At 40.0% G+C, this 21,219-nt stretch overlaps 1 protein-coding gene across 5 annotated transcripts in view; it reads left to right on the top strand.

Annotated features, from left to right (window-relative positions):
- The window catches only part of Bard1 (BRCA1 associated RING domain 1), an 84,108-nt gene that overhangs the window by 44,998 nt on the left and 17,891 nt on the right, over positions 1-21,219 (top strand). For all 5 annotated transcript variants that reach the window (XM_060368587.1, XM_060368590.1, XM_060368589.1 and 2 more), the window contains exons 7-9: positions 2,919-3,027; positions 7,088-7,220; positions 7,779-7,871. In XM_060368587.1, the coding sequence (XP_060224570.1) occupies positions 2,919-3,027; positions 7,088-7,220; positions 7,779-7,871 (335 nt within the window). The remainder of the gene's footprint in view (positions 1-2,918; positions 3,028-7,087; positions 7,221-7,778; positions 7,872-21,219) is intronic.

Below are 21,219 nucleotides of genomic sequence, written 5' to 3'. Positions count from 1 at the left end.
CTAAAATGCAGTTGCCTTTTACCTTGACTGGAGAAGGTATGTTGCAGGGAAAGGCACATACTGGTGTGGACCTGAGCGTAGAGGGGATCCTGAGGACGCAGACTTGTCACTGTTTATTCAGCACTGCTGAAAGAAGACAAAAGCTGAGCCTGGTGGTCATAAATAGCTGTCCTGAGAGATTTGCCGAGGCTCATTTCTTATCTTAATCCACTAGCTCTCCTCTCAAGATGCCATTATAATAGCTTTCACCAAGGTCATTGACTCTTGAGAGGTTTAGATCCTTATGTGTGTGACTTGTGTGACTCATCCAGCACTTTGACACTTTCCCTTCTCCTTCTTCCCCTATTCTTTTTCTTTAAAATGTTTTCTACACACTGAATTCAGTTCATAGAATTGGTATAATGCCTTATTAATGTTTTTTTTTCCCATTTAATACACTATATTTTCACTTGTTTTCAGTGCTCTGGATCAAACCTAGAGTATTATGCATGTTTGACAGGCATGGAACCACCAAACTATATACCCAGCCCTCATGAACTTTAACGGCATATATACATACCATACTCTTTTTTTTTTTTTCATACCATACTCTTAAAAACCATAAATGTTATGAAAGATATCTTTTTAGGGGCTTAATACCATAATATGGTTGGTATATTAAAATATATTTTAAAATTTTCTCACACTGTAAAGAGAACTGGTTGGCCAAGTGCTGTAGCTTTAACAAATTATTTACAATGAGCATATTAAGCATGGGCAATATTGACTATAACTGAGTATACAAGACAAATATGACCTAAACAGATCAGTGAAACCTGTCGCTCTGTCTTATGGTCTGTGAAATAATGGGTCATACTGTGACCCATTTGAAATCTCTTCAGTATAACATGCTGTGACTTGTAAAGCAGTGTGTGTTCAGAGATCTGCATCAGGCTGTTCTCTGAACCACATTAGTTTGCTTTATAGTGTCCAAAGTTTATCTCCACTAGATTGAATACACATGCTTGCACTGACCCCTACACACACATACACAAACACACACATTTCTAAAAGCACCTGATTCGTTATTTTTTTAGTTGTTTGTTCTGTGGTGTAGTTTTCCTTATAGTGGATCCATGTGGCTTTCCTGTTAATACATAAATTTGTATTTGTTATATGTAGACAATAGCACCCACAGTAGCTCTAGTAAGTGATTTATGTTTGCACATGAAAGCATCTCACCCATGGTGATTAATGACCAGGAAATCATTAGGAAATGAAAATATGATACAAAGAACAGAATTGTGAAAAGTTTAGAGGTAAGTTCTCTTCAGTTAAAGATACTCCCTTGATTGGTATCAAACTGAAAATTTCCATTTAAAGTATTTTACAGAATATATTCAATCACATTATTTCCCCCTCCCCGACCCCTCCTAGATTTTACTCACTTTTGTCTACTCAGTTTCATTTCATTGAGTCTTTTGATGTGTTGTTGTTTCTGTTTCATTGTTTTCAGCTCTGAGTTTGAGTTTCCTTGCCTTCTCCTATTTGGGGTATTAATTTTTTGTTGTTGTTCTAGAGCCTTCAGGTATGTCACTAAGTTTCTAGTATAAAATCTCTTTAGGTGGTGTAGGCATTTATTGCTGTGAACGTGTCTCTTGGATGTGCCTTTACTGTGTCCGGTTGGTTTGTGTATGTTGTGTTTTCATTTTCATTCAATTAAAGTTTTAAATTTCTTTTTGATTTTTATCCTGACCATTTTTTTTTTTCATTCAGTTGTGAGTTGTGAGCTTTCATGTGTTTTTATACTTTCTGTGGTTTCTACTGCTGATATGCAGGTTTAACCCATGTTCATCAGATAGGCTGCAGGGTTTTTTTTTTTTCAATTGCTTCTTTTTTTTTTTAAATGTTGAGGTTTGCTTTGTACCCTAATCTGAGTTGGTTTAGGAGAAGGTTCTGTGGATTGCTGAGAAGAAAGCATATTCTTTAGTGTTTGGGTGGAATGTTCTGTAATGGTCTATTATATCCATTTGATTTATGATTTTACTTAACTATGGCATCAGTTTTTGTCTGTCCATTGACAAGAGTAAGGTATTCAAGTCTCCCAGTGTCACTGTGTTAGGGTCATAACTTTAAAAGAGACCATGAGGATACTTTGACTTCCTCCTTTTTTATTTGCATCCCTTACTGTCTTTCCATTGTCTAGAGAACTAGGCAGACTCAGGTCCACACTAAGAAGCTGAGTCCCAAGGGGATGGAGCTGGGTTAGAAGGAGGCTCTGAGTCCCAGCCAAGTGTCATGGCACTAGGCTTCCTGGTACAGATTCTGTATACTAGCCTTGGCGTTTCTGGTAGAGAGAGGTTCTGTGGGTTGGTGGAGAGTCTCAATGCAGTGGAGATGAGCTAGAAGGAAAGGCTGAAAGGGGCCATAGGGAACCTGGGTCTGCTCTAAGAGGCCATGACCCTAAAGGGATGGAAGTGGGCTGGGAGAAGGAACCCTTCCAGACAGGCTGGAGAGACCTTAATGGAGGACAGGAAGGGGGGTAAATGTTGCCTCTCTGAGTTCCAGCCTCGTGTGGATGCTGTGGGTCTCTGGTTGAGAGCTGTTCTGTGCGTGGGCAGTGTCACAGAGGAATGGAGATGGACTAGGAGGAAAGGGTGAAGGGGGCTGCAGGGAAGAACCAGAGACAATCGGGGTCCTCACCAGGAAGCGGAGTCCCCAGAGAATGGAGATGGTAGTCCCGCTTCCTCCTTTTCTCCCTAACTGAACGTAGTAGCACTTGATAGTAGAGCCTCATGACGAAGTAAGCTGAGTCAGTCACCTTCGTTACAATTGTGTATTATTAAGGATATTGAAAAGTAGTTCTGGAAGTATATCTGTTTGCTAAGAATGAAGTTACACATTTTATTCACTTAAATCCTCTGCACTTATTTTACTAGTAACATATTTGGTGTACGGCCTGTGGATTATACGGACAATGAAACTATAAGATCACTGCTGCTGCTACCAGAGAAGAATGAATCATTCTCAACTAGCCAGTGCTCAGTTGTAAGTATGGATATAGCTTTGGGACATTCATGCTGTTTATTGAATTTGGTTATGAAAGGAACATAATAGGAGAACTTCCGGTTAGCAGATAGCTTTCATTCACCAATTATTGAGCACTTCCAGAGTACTGACTACTATGGATTGAGAGACATAATCAGAATAAGTCTGTCAAGAAATATTTATTGAACTATTTATATTTTGGTCAGCATTCATACAATAATGAATTTGACTAAAGTAACTCTTATATTTCAGGGAACTTGCTTGCCAGTAAGAGGTAGAGGGAAAAAAAAAAAAAACTGCTCAAGAATATGTAAATTGGTCAGTGCAGTTATTTCAAAAGTGGGTACACAAGTGCTTTCAGGGTGGTTTGGTAGTGTAATTGGGTAGAGGTGTGAGGCTCCTGAAGGACACTGCATTAGTGAGGGCCTTTTAAGAACCAACTTGAACTGAAACTTGAATTCTAAGGAGGAGGCAACCAGGTAACCACGTAAAGGAAATTGTACAGAGACCCTCAAATAGATGAACGGGCGTGCTTGAAGATTACAGAATTTGTTATTGTTGCGGATAGTGAGAGTCTGAGAATGGAAACCATTGCAAGGTTTCAGAGTGCAGGAGTGACAGAGTTGAATTTTGTTCTGAGCATTTGCTCTTTTGATTTACAAAAGGGAGTCTATGCGGGATCGGGAGAAATAACACTTAGGATTGTGACAAACAAGTGCCAACATGACTCCATGTCAGTGAATAGCACTGACAGCCTGTAAGTAGTGAAGCTCAGTATATGTTTTCTCTGGCAGCGCTTTTTCTTGCATTTTCTGTGGTGAGTGAGAAATGAGTGGAATCCATTTGCTGCCATAGGTAGGGGGAATCTTTCATCCCCCGTTCCAATTTTATGTCTGGTGATGGAGCTGTGACATAGTAGTTGGATATGTGAGCCTGTGAATTAGACAAGAGGTACAAGCTAGAGACAGTGGAGAAAAAGACCCATTCCTCGGGAACACACAGGCAAGTGGAAGGCGTAAGATAAATGGAAAAAGTCTGTTATAAATTGCGATACATAATAACAGCAACAAAATGTGCAGAAGCTGTCACATGTGCAGTGGAAGCAAGCTCACTTCAGAAGCTGTCCAGAAGAACTTCCCAGAGGAAGTCTGAGGGAAAGAGCTGATGAATGCTGTCGTGGAAATTAACGGAACACTCCAATTCTGAAACTTTTGACTCTTACAAAGAGCATTCCATTGGCGGTTGTGACTGCACTGAGATCCCGTGTGGTTTCCCTTACTCGCTGTCCTTGACTTAGCACCTCTGTTGTTACTTGTATGTCTTCGTGTAGGCTGATTGCTGCAATGATAGGTGTGACAATGGCCAGATGGAAGACACCAAACTGTTTTCTTCGAGCCTTTGCTGAGATCTTTTTTGAGTTTCATTGGTTAGAACTGGCCACAAATTAGTTTTGACATATCCAGGGATAGACATGGGGCAGATCCTACAGGGTAGCTACCTGAACAAAATCTGGTCTTGTTAGTGTAGAAGATGGAAAAATGGGTTTTGTGCTGTAAGCATGACGTGTAGCAGCACGACCCACTGCTACAGCTCTTTAGAGGAAAGGAGGCATAAAAAGCCCTTAGAAATTTAAAGAACTACAGGGTTTAGTGTGCAGAGAACATAGAGAATGTTAAAGTAGTTGCAGTGTGAAAAAGATTGGGGTCAGCTTGTGGAAGGCCTTAACTTTCTTAATAGGGCCTTTAGATTTAATGGGGAATCATCAGTGTGTTTACACCTGCAACAAATTGGTCTGCAGGACAGCAAGGAGTCAGAAGAAACTCAGCTGAGTGGAGACTGCTGTGGCGATGTCTAGGATTAGTGGGGTCTGAAATTATGGGTGATGGTAGTGAGGTGAGGATGGGGAGAAGAGATAGACCCAGTGAACTCACTATATTTGTATTCAGATGATAAAAGGTGCACACAACTATGACCAAGCATTCTTATTGTTTGAATGATTGACACGTGGCTTGGGAAGCTAACGAATGCTAAACAAATCTGTGTGGGTGGAAATAGTAAGTCGTGTGTAGCCGTTGCGAGGTAATGTCTGAGATGGGATTCCTCTAGCCACTGCCAGACTCGACTCACTCAACCCAGGCTGCTTTGCTGAGTCTTGTCAGGCAGAGATGAAGCCAAGACTGTTCTGCAGATCCATCTTCATCCAGAAAGAGCAGAGTGACTGATGCCATTGCCTGGTTACAGATTAGCATGACGTAGTTATAATTTGGTGTGGTCACAGTTTCGTGAGACCACCCTGAGAACCCTTTATCTTTTGTTTTAGACCTTAGTCTGATAAATGTGTTCCAAATGATAGTTTGGGAATCGAAAAAGGACCTATAAAATGAGGGAAATACCTTTGAATTTGTTTGAGCATCATGGCTTTGAGACCCCCTTATTTGAATTAGAGCCTCAGTCCCTATGATGTGCAGTCAATCCCAGGCTACCATGTGATTTTGGCAGCCGTTACTATAGCATTCCCTAACTATCAGAAATTATACCAGTTTCATGCAAATTTTTAAAAAAGACTTTGATAGGAAAATGCTTGTCCCACTTTGATACTTCCTTTGGATGGCAGAAATAGTATTATTACATGCTATATTTAGAAATGATATATTTTCACTCTTGCATTTTATGCAAAGAACTAATTTAGCTAAAGTAGAGTCATGTAAATCAAGAAGCAGTGTGTTCTCTGCAGAGCTATTTTGATGGCACTCATTTAAAGACAAGAATTTCTGACAATTGATTTTTAATACCATAATTGAATGATTTAAAAAATAATATCAAGCTATTTTCATGTTATAGAGTTTTACACTGTTTGCATTTGACTTGGCTGTGTTTTCTTACAGAGACTAGTAATGTCTCTGTGTGTGTGTCCAGTCAAACTTTTGTTTTCAGAACTGTAACTTGCTGAACTTAAGTGCTGAGCATTGTCACTTAAAAACCTTATCATGATATTTTTGTGTGCTAAGTGTACAGTAGATCTCATTTATTTTGAATGAACTGATTCAACTGTTTACAGATTTAAGCAGCAGCTTAACTGTCATATGTACAGGGAGTTTGAATAAGTTATCACTATTCTGATGTGTGAAGTTAATGTTTAAATACTCATCTCCTCTCATATAGTTGCTGAACTGAGTTGGTGTCTGTGCCTTTGCTGTTTCCTTCATTTTTTTGCGGTGTTTAAAAGCCCAGCTTTCCAGTTCACGTTGCACTCACGGCATGCAAAGGCCCAATGTCTTGTGTGGTGTGTGGCGTCTTGTCCTTTGTACAGTAGTGCTTGCTGGTTTTGCATTTTCCTCTCTGGATCATTCCTTTTCTTTCACAGGCAACTTTTGTCTAACTCTCATTCTAGTTCTGTTTGTTCAGTCTTTTGGATCTTCCACTGTATCATTGTTCCTCTGAATTGTCCCTTCTCATCTCACATGCTGTTCACTTGTGCTGTCTTCTGTAAGTGCTGAGTTTAGATAATAAGCCGAAAGCATTAGTGTCTGTAAGTCATCCTTTCTTTCTTAGGAGCAACAGGGATCCCTCCTATTTGTGCATCTGCTTTCTGGAGTCATCAGTTCATCTTTTTGTTTCAAATTTAAAAATTTAGTTGTTTTCTTTAGAATTAGTGCTGATTTTCAAAATAATCTTAACTTAAACTGAATAGACCAAGTTTGGGTTTAACTCTTTGGAGGAGAGATGTGAAATGGTCATTTTTAATGGTTATTTTAGGTTACTGGGGACAGTATGAAATTATAAAACCCTACAGGAATCCAGTTCAGCATCAGGGAAAGACGCTTGCCTGGGTGGAGAGAGCTGTTCAAACTCACATTGACTTGGGAGGAAAATAAATAGAAAAAGTTATTCAAGTATGTTCAGTATTAGGGATGTGGGTGCTGATTCACTAAGTAATTCCAGGGGATTATTACGTGGAGTAAGGTAGCTCATGAAATAGATCTTTTGTTACGTGAGTGTGTGCCTTCTTTCTGTTCCTTACATGGTTTTACCGTGGTTCCTCTCCATTTTCTACTAACAGGTGAATGCTGGGCAGCGAAAGAATGGGCCACTGGTATTTATAGGCAGTGGGCTTTCTTCACAACAGCAGGAGATGCTCAGCAAACTTGAGAAAGTTCTTAAGGCTAAAAAGTGTGCTGAGTTTGACAGTACAGGTGAGAAGTTTGGTTTTTGTTTGTTTGTTTGTTTGTTTGGTTGTTTGGTTGGTTGGTTGAAAAGAATTTTAAGTTAGTCCCTTTAAAGTATGACTTCTGATAATTTATATATGTTTTAAGTATTGGGTTCTGGTTATATATTTTGCATCTTGTTATCTGAAATGTTTGTATACTTTATAGTTTTAATGTAAAGTGTTTATTTTGTTTGTTTTTGTGGTGCTGGGGAAAAACCCAGGCTGTTCACATGCTAGGAGGCAAGTGCACTACTGTTCTACTACATGTTAAGCCTTATACATAGTTTAAGATAGAGCACTGTCAGAGTAACAGAGTTTTGAGTTTGTTAATAATAAATTATAATACAGTCTAATACGATAAATCATTTTAAAGTAGCTGAAAAATTTTTACTTGTTAATTTGTTTTGTGATCTGAAAAGAAACATTATATAAATGTAAAAGTTGCCTTTGAAGAAAACTTAAGTGTAAGTTTGTAACTCGTTATAAGAAGTAGACAATTACTTTGCTCTGTTTCTGTTTTCCTTACTGCTTTCTTTTATCTTAGTAACTCATGTCATTGTTCCTGAGGAGGAAGCTCAGAGTACTTTGAAGTGTATGCTTGGGATTCTCAATGGATGCTGGATCCTGAAGTTTGATTGTAAGTACTGCATTTGGGATTATTTGACACTAGTTAGTACATTCCTGTTCTTTGCGATAGTCACTTTTGAAAAGGATTCGCGTAACATTGGTGCCATTCAGGTTTTCTTAATAAATGAGCATAAATATGCTCTGATTTTAAAGTAACTTTATTCTTTAATACCAAGCATATTAATAAAAAATAACTGTAGTTTGATGTTAACTATGAAGTCTAAATAGTTCATATTGATCCTAAATGGTGCATTTGACAAAATATGCTCATGTTTTAAACTCATTGCATGGTATGTTTATGAAGTGAAATTATTCATTGCTTTCCATTTACGATTTCTATAGTATTATTCATATAACATCTCTTGATCTCATAGCTGACTCAGTCTTTTTAGGCATCTGTTGGGGACTTTACTGTTTCATTCTACCTGATCTGGGTGATTATAGCAGCCATTACCTCAGCCTCTACTGAAACTATATTTCTTTCTCTCTGTTGGCAGTCAAATGCCATCTCCCTCAGAGCTGCCTTCTACCTACCCTACTGTTGCTGTGTTTTTCTTAACCTACTGTTCACTTAGGATTAAACAAAATGAATCGTATCGTAATTATTCTCTTTTTGCTTATTTTTGAGATTGTATTTTAATCACAACACTTCTCTCCCCCCTCTCCTCCCTCCCAACTCTTTCACGTCCTGCCCTCCCCCATTCCTATTTATTTTCTGTTCCTCGGTACCTGAAATGTCTACTTTTTGGTATGTTAGCTAAACTATGATGGCAGATGCACCAGCTATTACTACGTACTTCTCTAGAAAGCTAAGTGCTTGCAAAGGACTGACAGGGAGTCTTCTGATCCGCAGTTGGGAGCCTTGGTGTTGGTTGCTTATGCTCAAGAATGGCTGAAGGCCAAAATTTCCCAGGCCCGCCACACACAGTTATGCACATGGAGTTGCTCTGTGTTGTGATGCTCTGCTGGTTTGGTGCTAGAGCTCCATGCTGACACTGGGCAGTCACACTCTCCTGTAATGTTAATTACACCAAAGCAAGAGAGCGGGCATATTGTTTTTAAGAAGCACATCGTGTATTAAAATTCATTGAAAATATTGGCTTTGTGCTTTGAAGGCCTTATGGTAGAGTGCTTATCAAGACCATAAGTTGACGTTGATTTGATCTGAAGAACAGTTTGGTGTCAGCTTTCAGTAGTCAGGTCCTCTTAAACTCAGCCTCCGCTTCCTCCTTGTCGCGTACTCTTGAGTGTGGTTCCCTATGATGAAATGCCACACCCGCCCTCTTTTCCTCATTCTCTGTTAACAGTTGCTCCCAGCTAAAACCAGTTGGAGAAGCACGATAATTATATTGATTGTTAACATGTCTGTTTTTGAACTTGATTTTACCTTTTCTGTGTATAATAACTCTTTCTGGGTCTTGCTGTTTAAATCTCCAAATGCCTCCGAGATTTTAGATTTTTTTCTACCACACCTTGGCCAGAACCATTGCCAAAGGCTAGAACTAGTTGATTTTCACTATAAAGATCTTATTAATAAAGACACCGTGTGGAATTTCAAATAATCTGATGCTTCTGAACTTAAGTCTGTGTCTAAAAAATTTGCTGAACTGGCATTAGATTATATGTACAGGCTATGATCCATTTCCATAAAACCCACCTTCTGTAGGAAATGTGAGTTTTGTCACTTTAATGGCTTGACTATGTCATTTTTATAGAATCACTGATGGACTCAAGCTGAGTTAATAGTGTGCTATTTGGTGAGTCTCACAGTAGTGAATAACATCCTCTAATACCGAAGGTTCTTTCAGGATAGAAGATGGATAGGATCCCTTATTGAAGTTTTTATGTTCATATTTTCTAATATAAAGCCCAGAGAGCAGTAAGTTCAAAGCTTGAGACAAGTATTTAAGTAGTCACTGGGTCGCTGGGTTTATAAAAGTAAGTCGTCTACTCTCAAAGTCTTTCTTTGCTTACAGATAATTCCTCAGTCTATTTTTAATATCAGGCACCTTAATTTTATTGGAAAATATTTCAGAGCAATTAAGAACTGTCTGGAAATCATACATATTAGGAAAATGAATTAATTAACTATAATTAATTATAAAGGTGTATGACGTACTAAAACATTGTGTTTGATTCTAAGTGTTAGTTTCTTGGTAAATAAAATTGTTAATTAGAACTACTTATAAACTCTTAACTTTTAATGACATTTTCCATAAACCCAATGAATTGAGGAAGGATTTCATCACATGTGCACATGTGGACATCAGAACTTGACACCAAGCATCCTAGGCTTTCACCTTACTTTTTGAGACAGTGTCCTGATGCGACAGTGAGGCAGGCATTCAGAGATTTGCTGGCCTGGCTCACCTCCACCTGGAGATCTGCCTGTGTCTCAAACAACTCCCCACTCCACTGAGCCAGGGTTACTCTAGAAATTAGAGATTAGAGGTTAGAAATTAGAAATTAGAGGGAAAGAGCGGGGAAGCTACCCTGTGGTAGGTTGACTTGAGTGATGGACTCTCAAAGGTGGGCCACAGTCACCTCATGACAAGCTTAACCACCATTCTTTTCTATTAGAGCCTCTTTATTACACGGACTCTTGAAAGTGCTGTAGAGTTGTAAAGATCACTGTAATTTCTGTTTTTCTCAGTAAACTTTGCCAACTTATAAAATAGATGTTTCTGCAAAGTAAGACTGAATAAGAAAGTATGTGTCCAGAAGTCTCATTGGGTGGGGCATGTGGAATTAAAGGACTATAATTCCAGCATTTGGAAAGCCTTAAGGTACGAGGAGGAGGAGTTCAGAGCCATCCTTGGCTATCAAGCGAGTTTCCGGCCAGCTGTTCTACACAGACCCTCTCTCATAAAGAAGTTAAGAAATAATAAAAAAGAAATCTGTCATAAAAGATTTTCTAAGAATAAAGAAAATTTATTTCATCAAATAGCCCCATTTTTCTTATGATTTGCTTGAAATCAGTAGTGTAAATGGAATGAAAAGGCATTTGTGTTACAGTAGCAAGAAGTAGAGACTGACCCAGATAGGAGTAAGGCAGTTTTTGTCTTTTCTTAATAATAACTGCTAGTGTGTGAGTGCACGCAGAAAAAAATATGGTTGGGGCTACAAGAGGCTTCATGTGTAGTCCAGACTGGCCTCAAACCCTGGGTTTTCATGCCTGTGCCTTGAGTACACTTGCTGGCATTAGAGTGAGGGTGCCCATATTCTAATTCATTTTTTAATAGTTCTCAAAAAATATCTGTTGTATTAAGTCTACATCCTCTAGCAATGAATTCAAACTTTACATTTCCAAAACCAATTAGAAAATGGTTTTTCTTTTTTTGTGTTTTCCGAAGATTAGTTAGACAGCTCAGTGCTTTGATCTTGAAAAGAGAAATTAAAACCTGCATTTTAATTGTTTTCCAGCTGATATAATAGATTTGTATTGCAGATCTAGAAAATTACATAAACATATTTTTCAAATTTGACTGAAAAATACTGAACATGAGTTTTCTAATTATTACAATAATCTTTGGACATTTGTTCTTTTTTTTTTAATGTTAGTTACAATTTATTAACTTTCTACCCCAGCTGTAGCCCGCTCCTTCATTCCCTCCCAATCCCACCCTTGCTCTCCCTCATCTCCTCCCTGCCCCTTTCCAAGTCCACTGATAGGGGAGGACCTCCTCTCTTCCCATCTGACCCACTTGGATACTGAGCTACCGTGGGCTACATCTGAGCAGGGGTTCTAGGTTATATCCATACATGATCCTTGGTTGGAGATACAGTCTCATAAAAGACCCTTATGCCCTGCTATATTTGGTCCTTGTGGAGCTCCTGTCCTCTCCAAGTCGTACTAACTCCCCTTCTTTCATATGATTCCCTGTGCTCTGCTGAAGGTTTGGTTATGAGTCTCAGCATCTGCTTTGATACACTGTTAGGTAGAGTCATTTAGAGGCCCTTTGTGGTAGGCTCCTGTCCTGTTACTTGTTTTCTCCCACATCCAATGTCCATCCCATTTGTCTTTCTAAGTGAGGATTGAACATCTTACCCTGGGTACTCTTTCTTGTTTATCTTCTTTAGATATACAGATTTTACTAGGTTTCTCCTCTATCTTATAGGTGTAGTACCCACTTATAAGTGAGTATATAGTGTGTGTGTCTTTCTGCTTCTGGATCAACCTCACTCAGGATGACCTTTTCTAGGTCCCACCATTTGCCTGCAAATTTCATGATTTCCTTGTTTTTAATTGCTGAGTAATATTCCATTGTGTAAAAGTACCTCAATTTCTGTATCCATTCCTCTGTTGATGGACATCTGGGTTGTTTCTAGGTTCTGGCTATTATGAATAAAGCTGCTATAAACATGGTTGAACAAATGTCATTGTTGTGTACTTGAGCATCTTTTGGATATATGCCTAGGAGTGGTATAGCTGGATCTTAAGGAAGCACTATTCCTAGTTGTCTGAGAAAGTACCAGAATGATTTCCAAGGTGGTTGTACAAGTTTACATTCTCACCAGCAATGGAGGAGGGTTCCCCTTTCCCCACAACCTCTCCAGCATGTGTTGTCACTTGAGTTTTTATCTTAGCCATTCTGATGGGTGTAAGGTGAAATCTCAGGGTTGTTTTGATTTGCATCTCTTTAAGTGTTTCTCTGCCATTCTGTATTCCTCTACAGAGTATTCTCTGTTTAGCTCTGTATCCCATTTTTTAATTGGATTGCTTAATTTATTGCTTTTTAACTTCTTTAGTTCTTTATATATTCTGGATATCAGTCCTCTGTCAGATATAGGGTTGGTGAAGACCTTTTCCCAGTCTGTAGGCTGTTGTTTTGTTCTGATGACAGTGTCTTTTGCTTTACAGAAGCTTTTCAGTTTCATGAGGTCCCATTTATTGATTGTTGCTCTTAGAGCCTGCACTGTTGGTGTTCTGTTCAGGAAGTTGTATCTTCATTTTCATTGAATCCTGGGGATTCAATGAAATCTTTAATTTCTTTCTTTATTTCTTCCTTAACCCAGCTGTCATTGAGTAACAGGTTGTTAATTTTCCATGTGCATGTAGGCTTTTTCCTATTTCCATTGTTGTTGACGTCCAGCTTTAGCCCATGGTGATCAGATAGAATACAGGGGATTATTTCAGTCTTCTTGTATCTGTTGAGGCTTGCTTTGTGAACAACTATATAGTCTGCTGTTTTGGAGAATGTTCTATGCAGTGCTGAAAAGAAAATAGACTCTTTTGAGTTTGGGTGAAAAGTTCTGTAGACATCTATTAGGTCCATTTGAATTAGGGCCTCTGTAAGTGCCTTTATTTCCCTATTTAGCTTTTGTCTAGGTGATCTGTCTCTTGGTGAGAGTGGGGAGTTGAAGTCTCCCACTATTAAGGTGTTGGGATCTATGTGTGATTTAAGCTTTAATAATGTTTCATTTATGAATGTCGGTACTCTTGTAGTAGGGGCATAGATGTGCAGAATTGTGATGACCTCTTGATGTATTTTTCCTTTGATGAGACTGTAGTGTCGCCCCTCCTCGTCTTTTTTGATTAATTTTGATTGAACGTCTATCTTATTAGCTATTAGGATAGCTACCCCAGCTTGTTTTCTGGGTCCATTTGTTTGAAAAACATTTTTCCAGCCCTTTAATCTGAGGTAGTGTTTATCTTTGTTGCAGAGGTGTGTTTCTTGGATGCAGCAGAATGTTGGATCCTGTTTCCACAACCATTCTGTTAGTCTGTGTCTTTTTATTGGTGAGTTCAGTCCATTGATGTTGATAGTAATAGTGACATTAGTTCCTTTTATTGTGGAGTTGGTGGTCTTACTGTGATTCATTGCTTGTTTTCTTTTAATTTTTTGGGGGGAAATTATCTGTATCCTATGTTTTCTTGGGCATAGTTGTTTTCGTTGGATTGGAGTCTTCCTTCTAGTATCTTCTGTAGGGCTGGTTTCCTGTGTAGAAATTGCTTAAATTTAGTTTTATCATGGAATATTTTGTTTTCTCCATCTATGTTGATTGAAAGCTTAGCAGGGTAAAGTAGTCTGGATTGGGATCTGTGGTTTCGTAACGTCTGCATGACATCTGCTCAGGCCCTTCTGGCTTTCATAGTTCCTGATGAGAAGTCTGTGTGATTCTGGTAAGTCTACCTTTATATGTTACTTGGTCTTTTCCCCTTGCTGCTGTTAATATCTTTACCTTGTTCTGTAGATTTAGTGTTTTGACTGTGATGTGACGTGAGGAGTTTGTTTTCTGTTCTAGTCTATTTGGTGTTCTGTAGGCCTCTTGTATATTTATGGACATCTCTTTCTTTAGGTTGGGAAAATTTTCTTCCATGATTTTCTTGAAAATAATTACTGGACCTTGGAGCATGGAATCTTCTTTTTCATCAATTCCTATTATTAGATTTCGCCTTTTCGTGGCATTCTTGATTTCTTGGATGTTTTGTGTTTGGTACTTTCCTGATTTTACTTTTTGTTTGAGAGAAATATTAATTTCTGTGAGTGTATTTTCAGCACAAGAGATTCTCTGTTCCATCTCTTGTATTCTATTGGTGAGTCTTACCTTTGTGTTTCCTGATCTTTTCTCTAAGTTCTCCAGCTCCAGGGTTTTCTCAGTTTGTGTTTTCTTTATTGATTCTAATTCTGTTTTCATGTCTTGCACCATGTCCTTCATCTTTTTGAATGTGGCTTCCTGTCTCCGTATGATGGCCTGTATTTTTTTGGTTTGTTTCCTCTCTATAAGCCATTAATTGTATCTCTATTTGTGTCTCTGTTTGTCTATATTTGCCTGTGTTTCTTTGAGAGCTTCGTTCATTTCCTCTTTCTTTGCCTCCACTTGGGTGGCCAATTCTTTGAGAGTGGTGTTTGTTTCCTCTTTAACTGTCTGTATTTGTATGGCTATTTCTCTGAGAGATTTGTTTCCTCATTACGTGCTTCTAATAACTGGATAAGCATAGCTTTAAACTCATTTTCCTGTGTTTCTGATAAATTGGAGTATCCATTGATTTTGCAGGTTGCTGATGAAGCCATGATGCCCTGATTTTTGTTGGATGTGTTCTTTCACTGTTCTCTGGGCATTTGCTTATCCATAACCTTCATTGTTTGTTCCTGAATTCTGCAGTTCAGACTGGTACCGTCTTTCTCTGGTGTCTGGAGAATTCTTCAGGAAGATTAGAGAGGTCCAGTGGTTTCTGTGTGTTCGTTGGTGTTTCAGCTGTACCTGTGGGAGGAAAAGTCCTTGGCACAGAAAGACAAGTGTGGGCAAGTGTGTGAGTGGAAGTGTGTCTTGAGGGACACATTGCTAGAGAATGTAGAACCCTTGAGTGTGTGGGAGGGACGCTGCCTTGCAGGCATCGATGGGGTTGCATGTGCTGAAGGTGTAGCAGGCGCTGGTGATAATTTCGGGTCCAATTTCCTTATGCAAATTCCCTGAATACCTCAGTGGCCTACAGGCTACTGGTATTCGGCTCTGTCTGAGCTCCAGGTGTTATTTGCCTGAACTCCACTGGTAGACCCACAGAGCAGGGGCTTCAATGTCCCAAAAGTCCCTCTGTTAGCCACAGTGTGTGTGGGGTGGGAAGGATCTGCTGTCTGGCTGCTAGCTTAGGAGGACCCTGCATCTGAGGCTCTGCAGACACTTGAGGGTGCACTTACTCTCAGGCAGGTCACATAGGCAAGGCCTGGGGTACCCCTGCGCTCTACCCTCAGGTTTGGACCTGCTGAGTCATGTGCAGGAGGACTGACTAGCTCCACCAGCTCAGTGGTGCTGCAACTGCTGAACTAGGGAGTCCAGCTGCAGCCACAGACTGGGAGGCTGGTCCAGGTGCCTTCTGGGAAGTCCTGGGGAGCCAAAACAGTGGTCCACAGATCTCGGTGGCCCGGCGCCTGTTGTACCTGGTTTGTTTTGGCGGGTATGCTGGACTTTGGTGGCTGTACAGCTGGCTATCTGCCACTGAGGGGTTGGGCAGGCCTTACAGTCACCGGCTGGGAGGCCCAGCGGTGTCTGTATGGCCACTCGCAGACGTGGGACTCGGGAGGATGGTACCTCAGATCTGGGACTCCGAGGGCTGGTACAGCCGGCAGCTGTGGCTGAGGAGTTAGGAGTCCCGCCTCTGCTGTCTCAGTCCTTAGGCAGTGAATTCTCTACTGAGAATCTCTGTGAGCCAGCGCCAGCGATGAGGGAGGCCCGAAAAAGGGAAGTGCAAGGGGATCAAAAGATCGTTTCTCTCTGTCCCCAAAGAAGTCTGCGGGTGACCTGAGTCTAAAGGTCTCAACTCATGTGATGTTCCCTTTTGTTCAGAAAGCCTCACTGTCGTTTTTCTGGCTTTAGCTGTCCCTCCACTCACCTATTGCGGAGTTTCAGATCCTCTGCCTCTCATCTACTGTGCATACTCGTTGCTGCCATTTTGGATCTCTCAATTTGATCTTTATACATCAGACAAGTTTGATATTACTTTTCATAGTATGAGTGTCAGTACTGATACCCAGGTTTTAGTTTAAAAATTTTTATAATACACTAATACATTTAGTGATGGGATTTTTTTTCCTTTTGTATGTATTAAGTAAAATAAATTCTGCATCTTTTCTCAAGAAGTATATATTCATGTATAAATATGCTCATAATTGGAGCATTAGCTTGACATAGAGGACAAAAGAAAATGAATACTAATGTATTATGACAGAATCTACTGTCCTGTGACAGTTTTTTTCTCTGATATTACAAACTGGATGTTTATGATATATAAGCGGGTTAGTTTTTGTCACTTGACACAAGCTGGGATCAACCGGGAAGGGGGAGTCTCGGTTGAGAAAACGCCTTCATCAGATTAGCATGTGGGTGAGTCTGTGGGTTATTTTCTTCACTAAGGATCATTACTGGAGGACACAGCTCACTGTAGGTGATGTCGCCTTTAGACCATATCAGAAAGGTACCTGAGCAAGCCAAGGAAATAAGACAGGAAGCAGCATTCCTTCATTGTTCTGCTTTAGTTCTTTAGTTCCTGCCTTTAAGTCCATCTGCGTTCCCCCCCTCCCCCGTCCAAAGTCTGTACCCTGACTTCCCTTTGTGACAGACTGAGATCAGGACATATAAGCCAAATAAACCTTTTCCTTTCCATGTGGCTTTTGGATCAGCAACAGAAAACCACCTAGGGCAGCATGAATGGAACATTGAGGCTTTCTTTAATACTTTCAGCCTTCATTTCTTCATTGCTTCACTCTTGGTATTTCACACAGTCAGCTCATTTCTCTGTTGCATAACTGCCACCTGACCCTTGAGAAAATGTGGTGATAATGCACTTTTTTTCCATTTTGTCTCTGTGTAGAATGGTTCTTTCTGTGATTTTTTTTAACTGTAGTACAATCATAGTCTATTTGACAAAAAACTCTAATGTAGAAGTGTTTGCAAAGAAAGATTCCTTTGGTTTTACAGCCTGTGTGTCGTTTTAACTGAATCAGACAGGAACTGCATGGATGTTTATTCACTGTCATTCTGAGTGACGTAAAGTCCTAGTTTGGTTCTAATGCCATATCTGTTCACACTCTTGATTTTGATTTGTGGTGAATGCTTCTGTGTTTTAATCTCTTTAAAGGAAATTTGCTGATTGAGTGCGATATTTAATTCCATGCTCTTCAGCTAGGAAGAGCCAGAAGCCCCAGAAAGATAACAGTTTGTTAAAAATCTACAACAATGTATTGCCCTAGCTTTTGAAGAGAGGAAAGACATGTTTTGTTTTGGGCTTGGGGTTTTGAGTTTTTTGCTTTCCATGCAAGACAGAGCTTCTCTTCCTGTGGAAACTCAGCAGATCTGTATCCTTACACTCTGTCATGTTTTTGTATTCTTTAATAATTTTGTGTACTTTATTTCATTTGTTGATCCGTTTCTAAACTTCAGAAAAATGACTCAGCTTAGTATAAATGGATGATCATCAGTTGTTCATGAATCTAAAATGAAGATATATCCACAAATTATGTTTTTATAATGTAGAGACATGAATGGATATTAACAATTTAGAATAAAGGAATACTTCATTGCATAATACAAATTTCTTTTTTAAAAATACTGATGTAGCCCTGACAGTCATAAGCTGCTTGAATATGCGAAGAACCTTGGCCTTGTCAACGTCCGGAACTGCCCTAATAACTTTGCATTAATGTCTTTGAGCTCAGTGGTGCTTTGGGAATTGTGCTTCTTCTGCACACAGAAAAATAACACAATTTCTGGGCCAGAAGAAAATGAGTATGAAATAGTAGATGTGGTCAGGAATTCATCTGTACTAAAAGGTACTGTCTGAACAGGTGACTTGTTCCCTTGTCCCTGTAAAGTGATAGCTCCAGCTAAATCTTAATGGAATATATTCAAGGCAAAAAAGGTGAAAGAAAGCATACATTATATAAGAATAGCAGCTTGACACATTCAGGAATTGGAAGATAGCTGAGCTTTTATCTCAGATGTCCCCCTGGGAAAAACCATTTAAATCTTTGAGGATTTCTGTAGTGTTTGGCCTGACTAGGCCTTTGAGTTGCAACCTTAGGAGTAGATGTCACTAAGCTTTTAAACTTCCCGGGATTTTCTGTGCTGTGATAACATTATAAAAGGACTTTGTTACCATAAATGTATTTATTGTTCTGGTATATGAGGAAGTCTTTGTTTATATGTATAACTATCAAGTTAATCTTTGAAACTTAATAGTAGAGAAAACAAACAAAAATATATCATCTTGAATTTACTTCTTTTTTCTTCAAAAGTAAAATTATAAACATTTTCCTGCCAAACTTAATAGCATAATGATAGCATAATAATGGGCTTTATTAAGCATTTATGATAGATATAGAATAATTGGATTAGAGAGGCAGAGCCAGGTAGTTCAAGGTCAGCCTAGTCTACAGAGTGAGTTTTAGGACAGCCAGGGTTATACAAAGAAACCCTGTCTTGGGGAAGGAAAAAAGAAAGAAAGAAAGAAAGAAAGAAAGAAAGAAAGAAAGAAAGAAAGAAAGAAAGAAAGAGGAAGAAAGGAAGGAAGGAAGGAAGAAAGAAAGAAAGAAAGCAAAAACCCAAGAAAGAAAGAAAGAAAGAAAGAAAGAAAGAAAGAAAGAAAGCAGAAACCCAACCAACCAAACAAAAAGGATTAAATTCTAAGAGGTAGCATTAAGTTGTTGATAAATGACTAGTTTTTAGTCCAATGATGTAAGTGTAGAGGTTCTGGATTATGGTATATATTATACTTTATATGAGTTAGTGAATAGGAGATAAAAACATATCTCCAAATGGAAAGTCAGTTGAGAGTTCTTGTTGCGATGTCTCCACATGGGTACCCTAGTAAGGGGAACAGGGACTGTCTCTGACATGAACTCAGTGGCAGGCTCTTTGATCACCTCCCCCTGAGGTGGGAACAGCCTTACCAGGCCACAGAGGAAGACAATGCAGCCAGTCCTGATGAGACCTGATAGGCTAGGGTCAGATGGAAGGGGAGGAGGCCCTATCAGTAGACTGGAAGAGGGTCATGAGAGCAGAAGATGGAGAGAGGATGGGGTTGGGAGGGGAGGAAGGAGGGGGCTACAGTTGGGATACAAAGTGAATAAATTGTAATAAAATAATTAGGGAGGGATTCACGATGGTGGCACTAAGAGGACACTGTGCCTGATGAACAGGACAGCAGTAACTGCACAGCAACCAATAAACTGAACTCTGGGCCCTAAAACACCAGCAATTGTGTTTCCTAAGTGAGACGAAACCCCTTGGTGTGGGAAGCAATCGGGTCTGTTCTTAGTCACCCAGCTAAAACCTGGAAGACTTCCTGAGTCCTAGCAGGTACTCAGTCACCAGCCCAGAGCCACAAGCCTGCATGCTCTGATCACCATCCCAGACTGAGCTATGGCCCCACAACACCAGAAACTGACTTTCCTTTCCGTATGGGGAGGAAACCCCATGGTGAAGGAAACATCAGGTTTGACCTCTGGGCACCTAGCCAATTCCCCCTCTCTCCCCCCCCACACACCACAAAAAGTTCCCAGGTTCCTTCAGGCGCCGGGTTGCCAGCGCAGAGCCACTTGCCTGCCCTTGCGTGTTCTACTCACCATCCCAGACTGAACTGTGGACCTCAACACACCACAGACAGAGTCTCCCTGTTGGGAGGGGGAACATCAGGTCTGACCTCAGGACACCCAGCTAATCCCCGGAAAAGTTACTGGGTTCCCTCAAGCTCTGGGCTGTAGCCTCCTACTGCACGCCTGAGAGCTGTACTCACCTGCCACTGATTACCATTTGGGTACTAGGGCACAGAGCTCCAACCTCAGACCTACAGAAGCTTGGGATCCATGGGATCAGCCCCAGACACTGCTCCAAGGTGCAGCCTGTCTCCCCAGCTAAACTAACCAAACCATGGGGCTCCCTGCTTCTTCAAGAGGCTGTGCCTAGCAAACACAGTGTAAGAACAGCAACAGCCGCTCACTAAATTCGGAGCAAGAAACCCAGTGCAGGGCAGCTGTCTCCAGGATTTCTCCTGGTGAGAGAAGAGACCCCTGACTACCAACAACCATAGTTATCACACAGGTCCATAAGCCTGTGAGCTGTGGCAGTTCCTGAGAAGCACCTGCCATTTGATGACCATACCCAAAAAGCTGAGGAGGCCTTCTTCAGGGAAAGCCATCTTCCTGTCGGGGATTCTCTCCAACCCAGGATTCCAGCAGGCACCAGAAACTAACAGCCAACACCTGAGACAGCCAAATGGGTAGAGGCCAGCATGAAAGCACAACCAACAAAAGCCAAAGCAATATGGCATCTCCAGAACCCAGTTATCCAGGAGCAAATAGCCCTGGGCATCCTAACATAAGTGAAATTCAAGAAGATGACCTCACATCTATGCTTATGAAGATGATAATGGAGGAAACAAACAAAATGCGTAAAGAAATGGAGGAAGATTAAAAAAACTAAAAAAAAGAAAAAACTCATCTTAGGTTTGCATCTTAATTTAGGATATATAAAGCACAGTAGAAGCCACTAGCATGGTTTAATATTTTAAAATAAAGCCATGTTGCTTGTTTCTACTAAAATAAAATAAGAGTTCTTGTTGCCATTTGCCCAATTTGGTGGAGTAAGTCAAACTTTCAAATATCCATTTTTCTGGCTTATTTAATAAGTGATATTTGGCTAATTGATGCTTCAGTTTCGTTGGTGATATTACATCATTTAATTACTGAAAGTTTACTTTAGAATGTTTCATGTATGTTCTTTTACTTAGTGAATCGGTTTAGTTGATTAATCTTTAAGGAAGTTCAGAGGCACTGAAGTTTTGATTATTTTGATTATTTGATTCACTGGCAAATGTCCATTGAATAGTGTGTCTTCATTCTGAAACTTGGGGAACCAGTTTG

Source organism: Meriones unguiculatus, chromosome 15, assembly GCF_030254825.1.
Source record: "Meriones unguiculatus strain TT.TT164.6M chromosome 15, Bangor_MerUng_6.1, whole genome shotgun sequence".
Classification (NCBI taxonomy): domain Eukaryota; kingdom Metazoa; phylum Chordata; class Mammalia; order Rodentia; family Muridae; genus Meriones; species Meriones unguiculatus.
The sequence above is the reverse complement of the archived record's forward strand: the minus strand, read 5'-3'. Positions and strand labels throughout refer to the sequence as shown.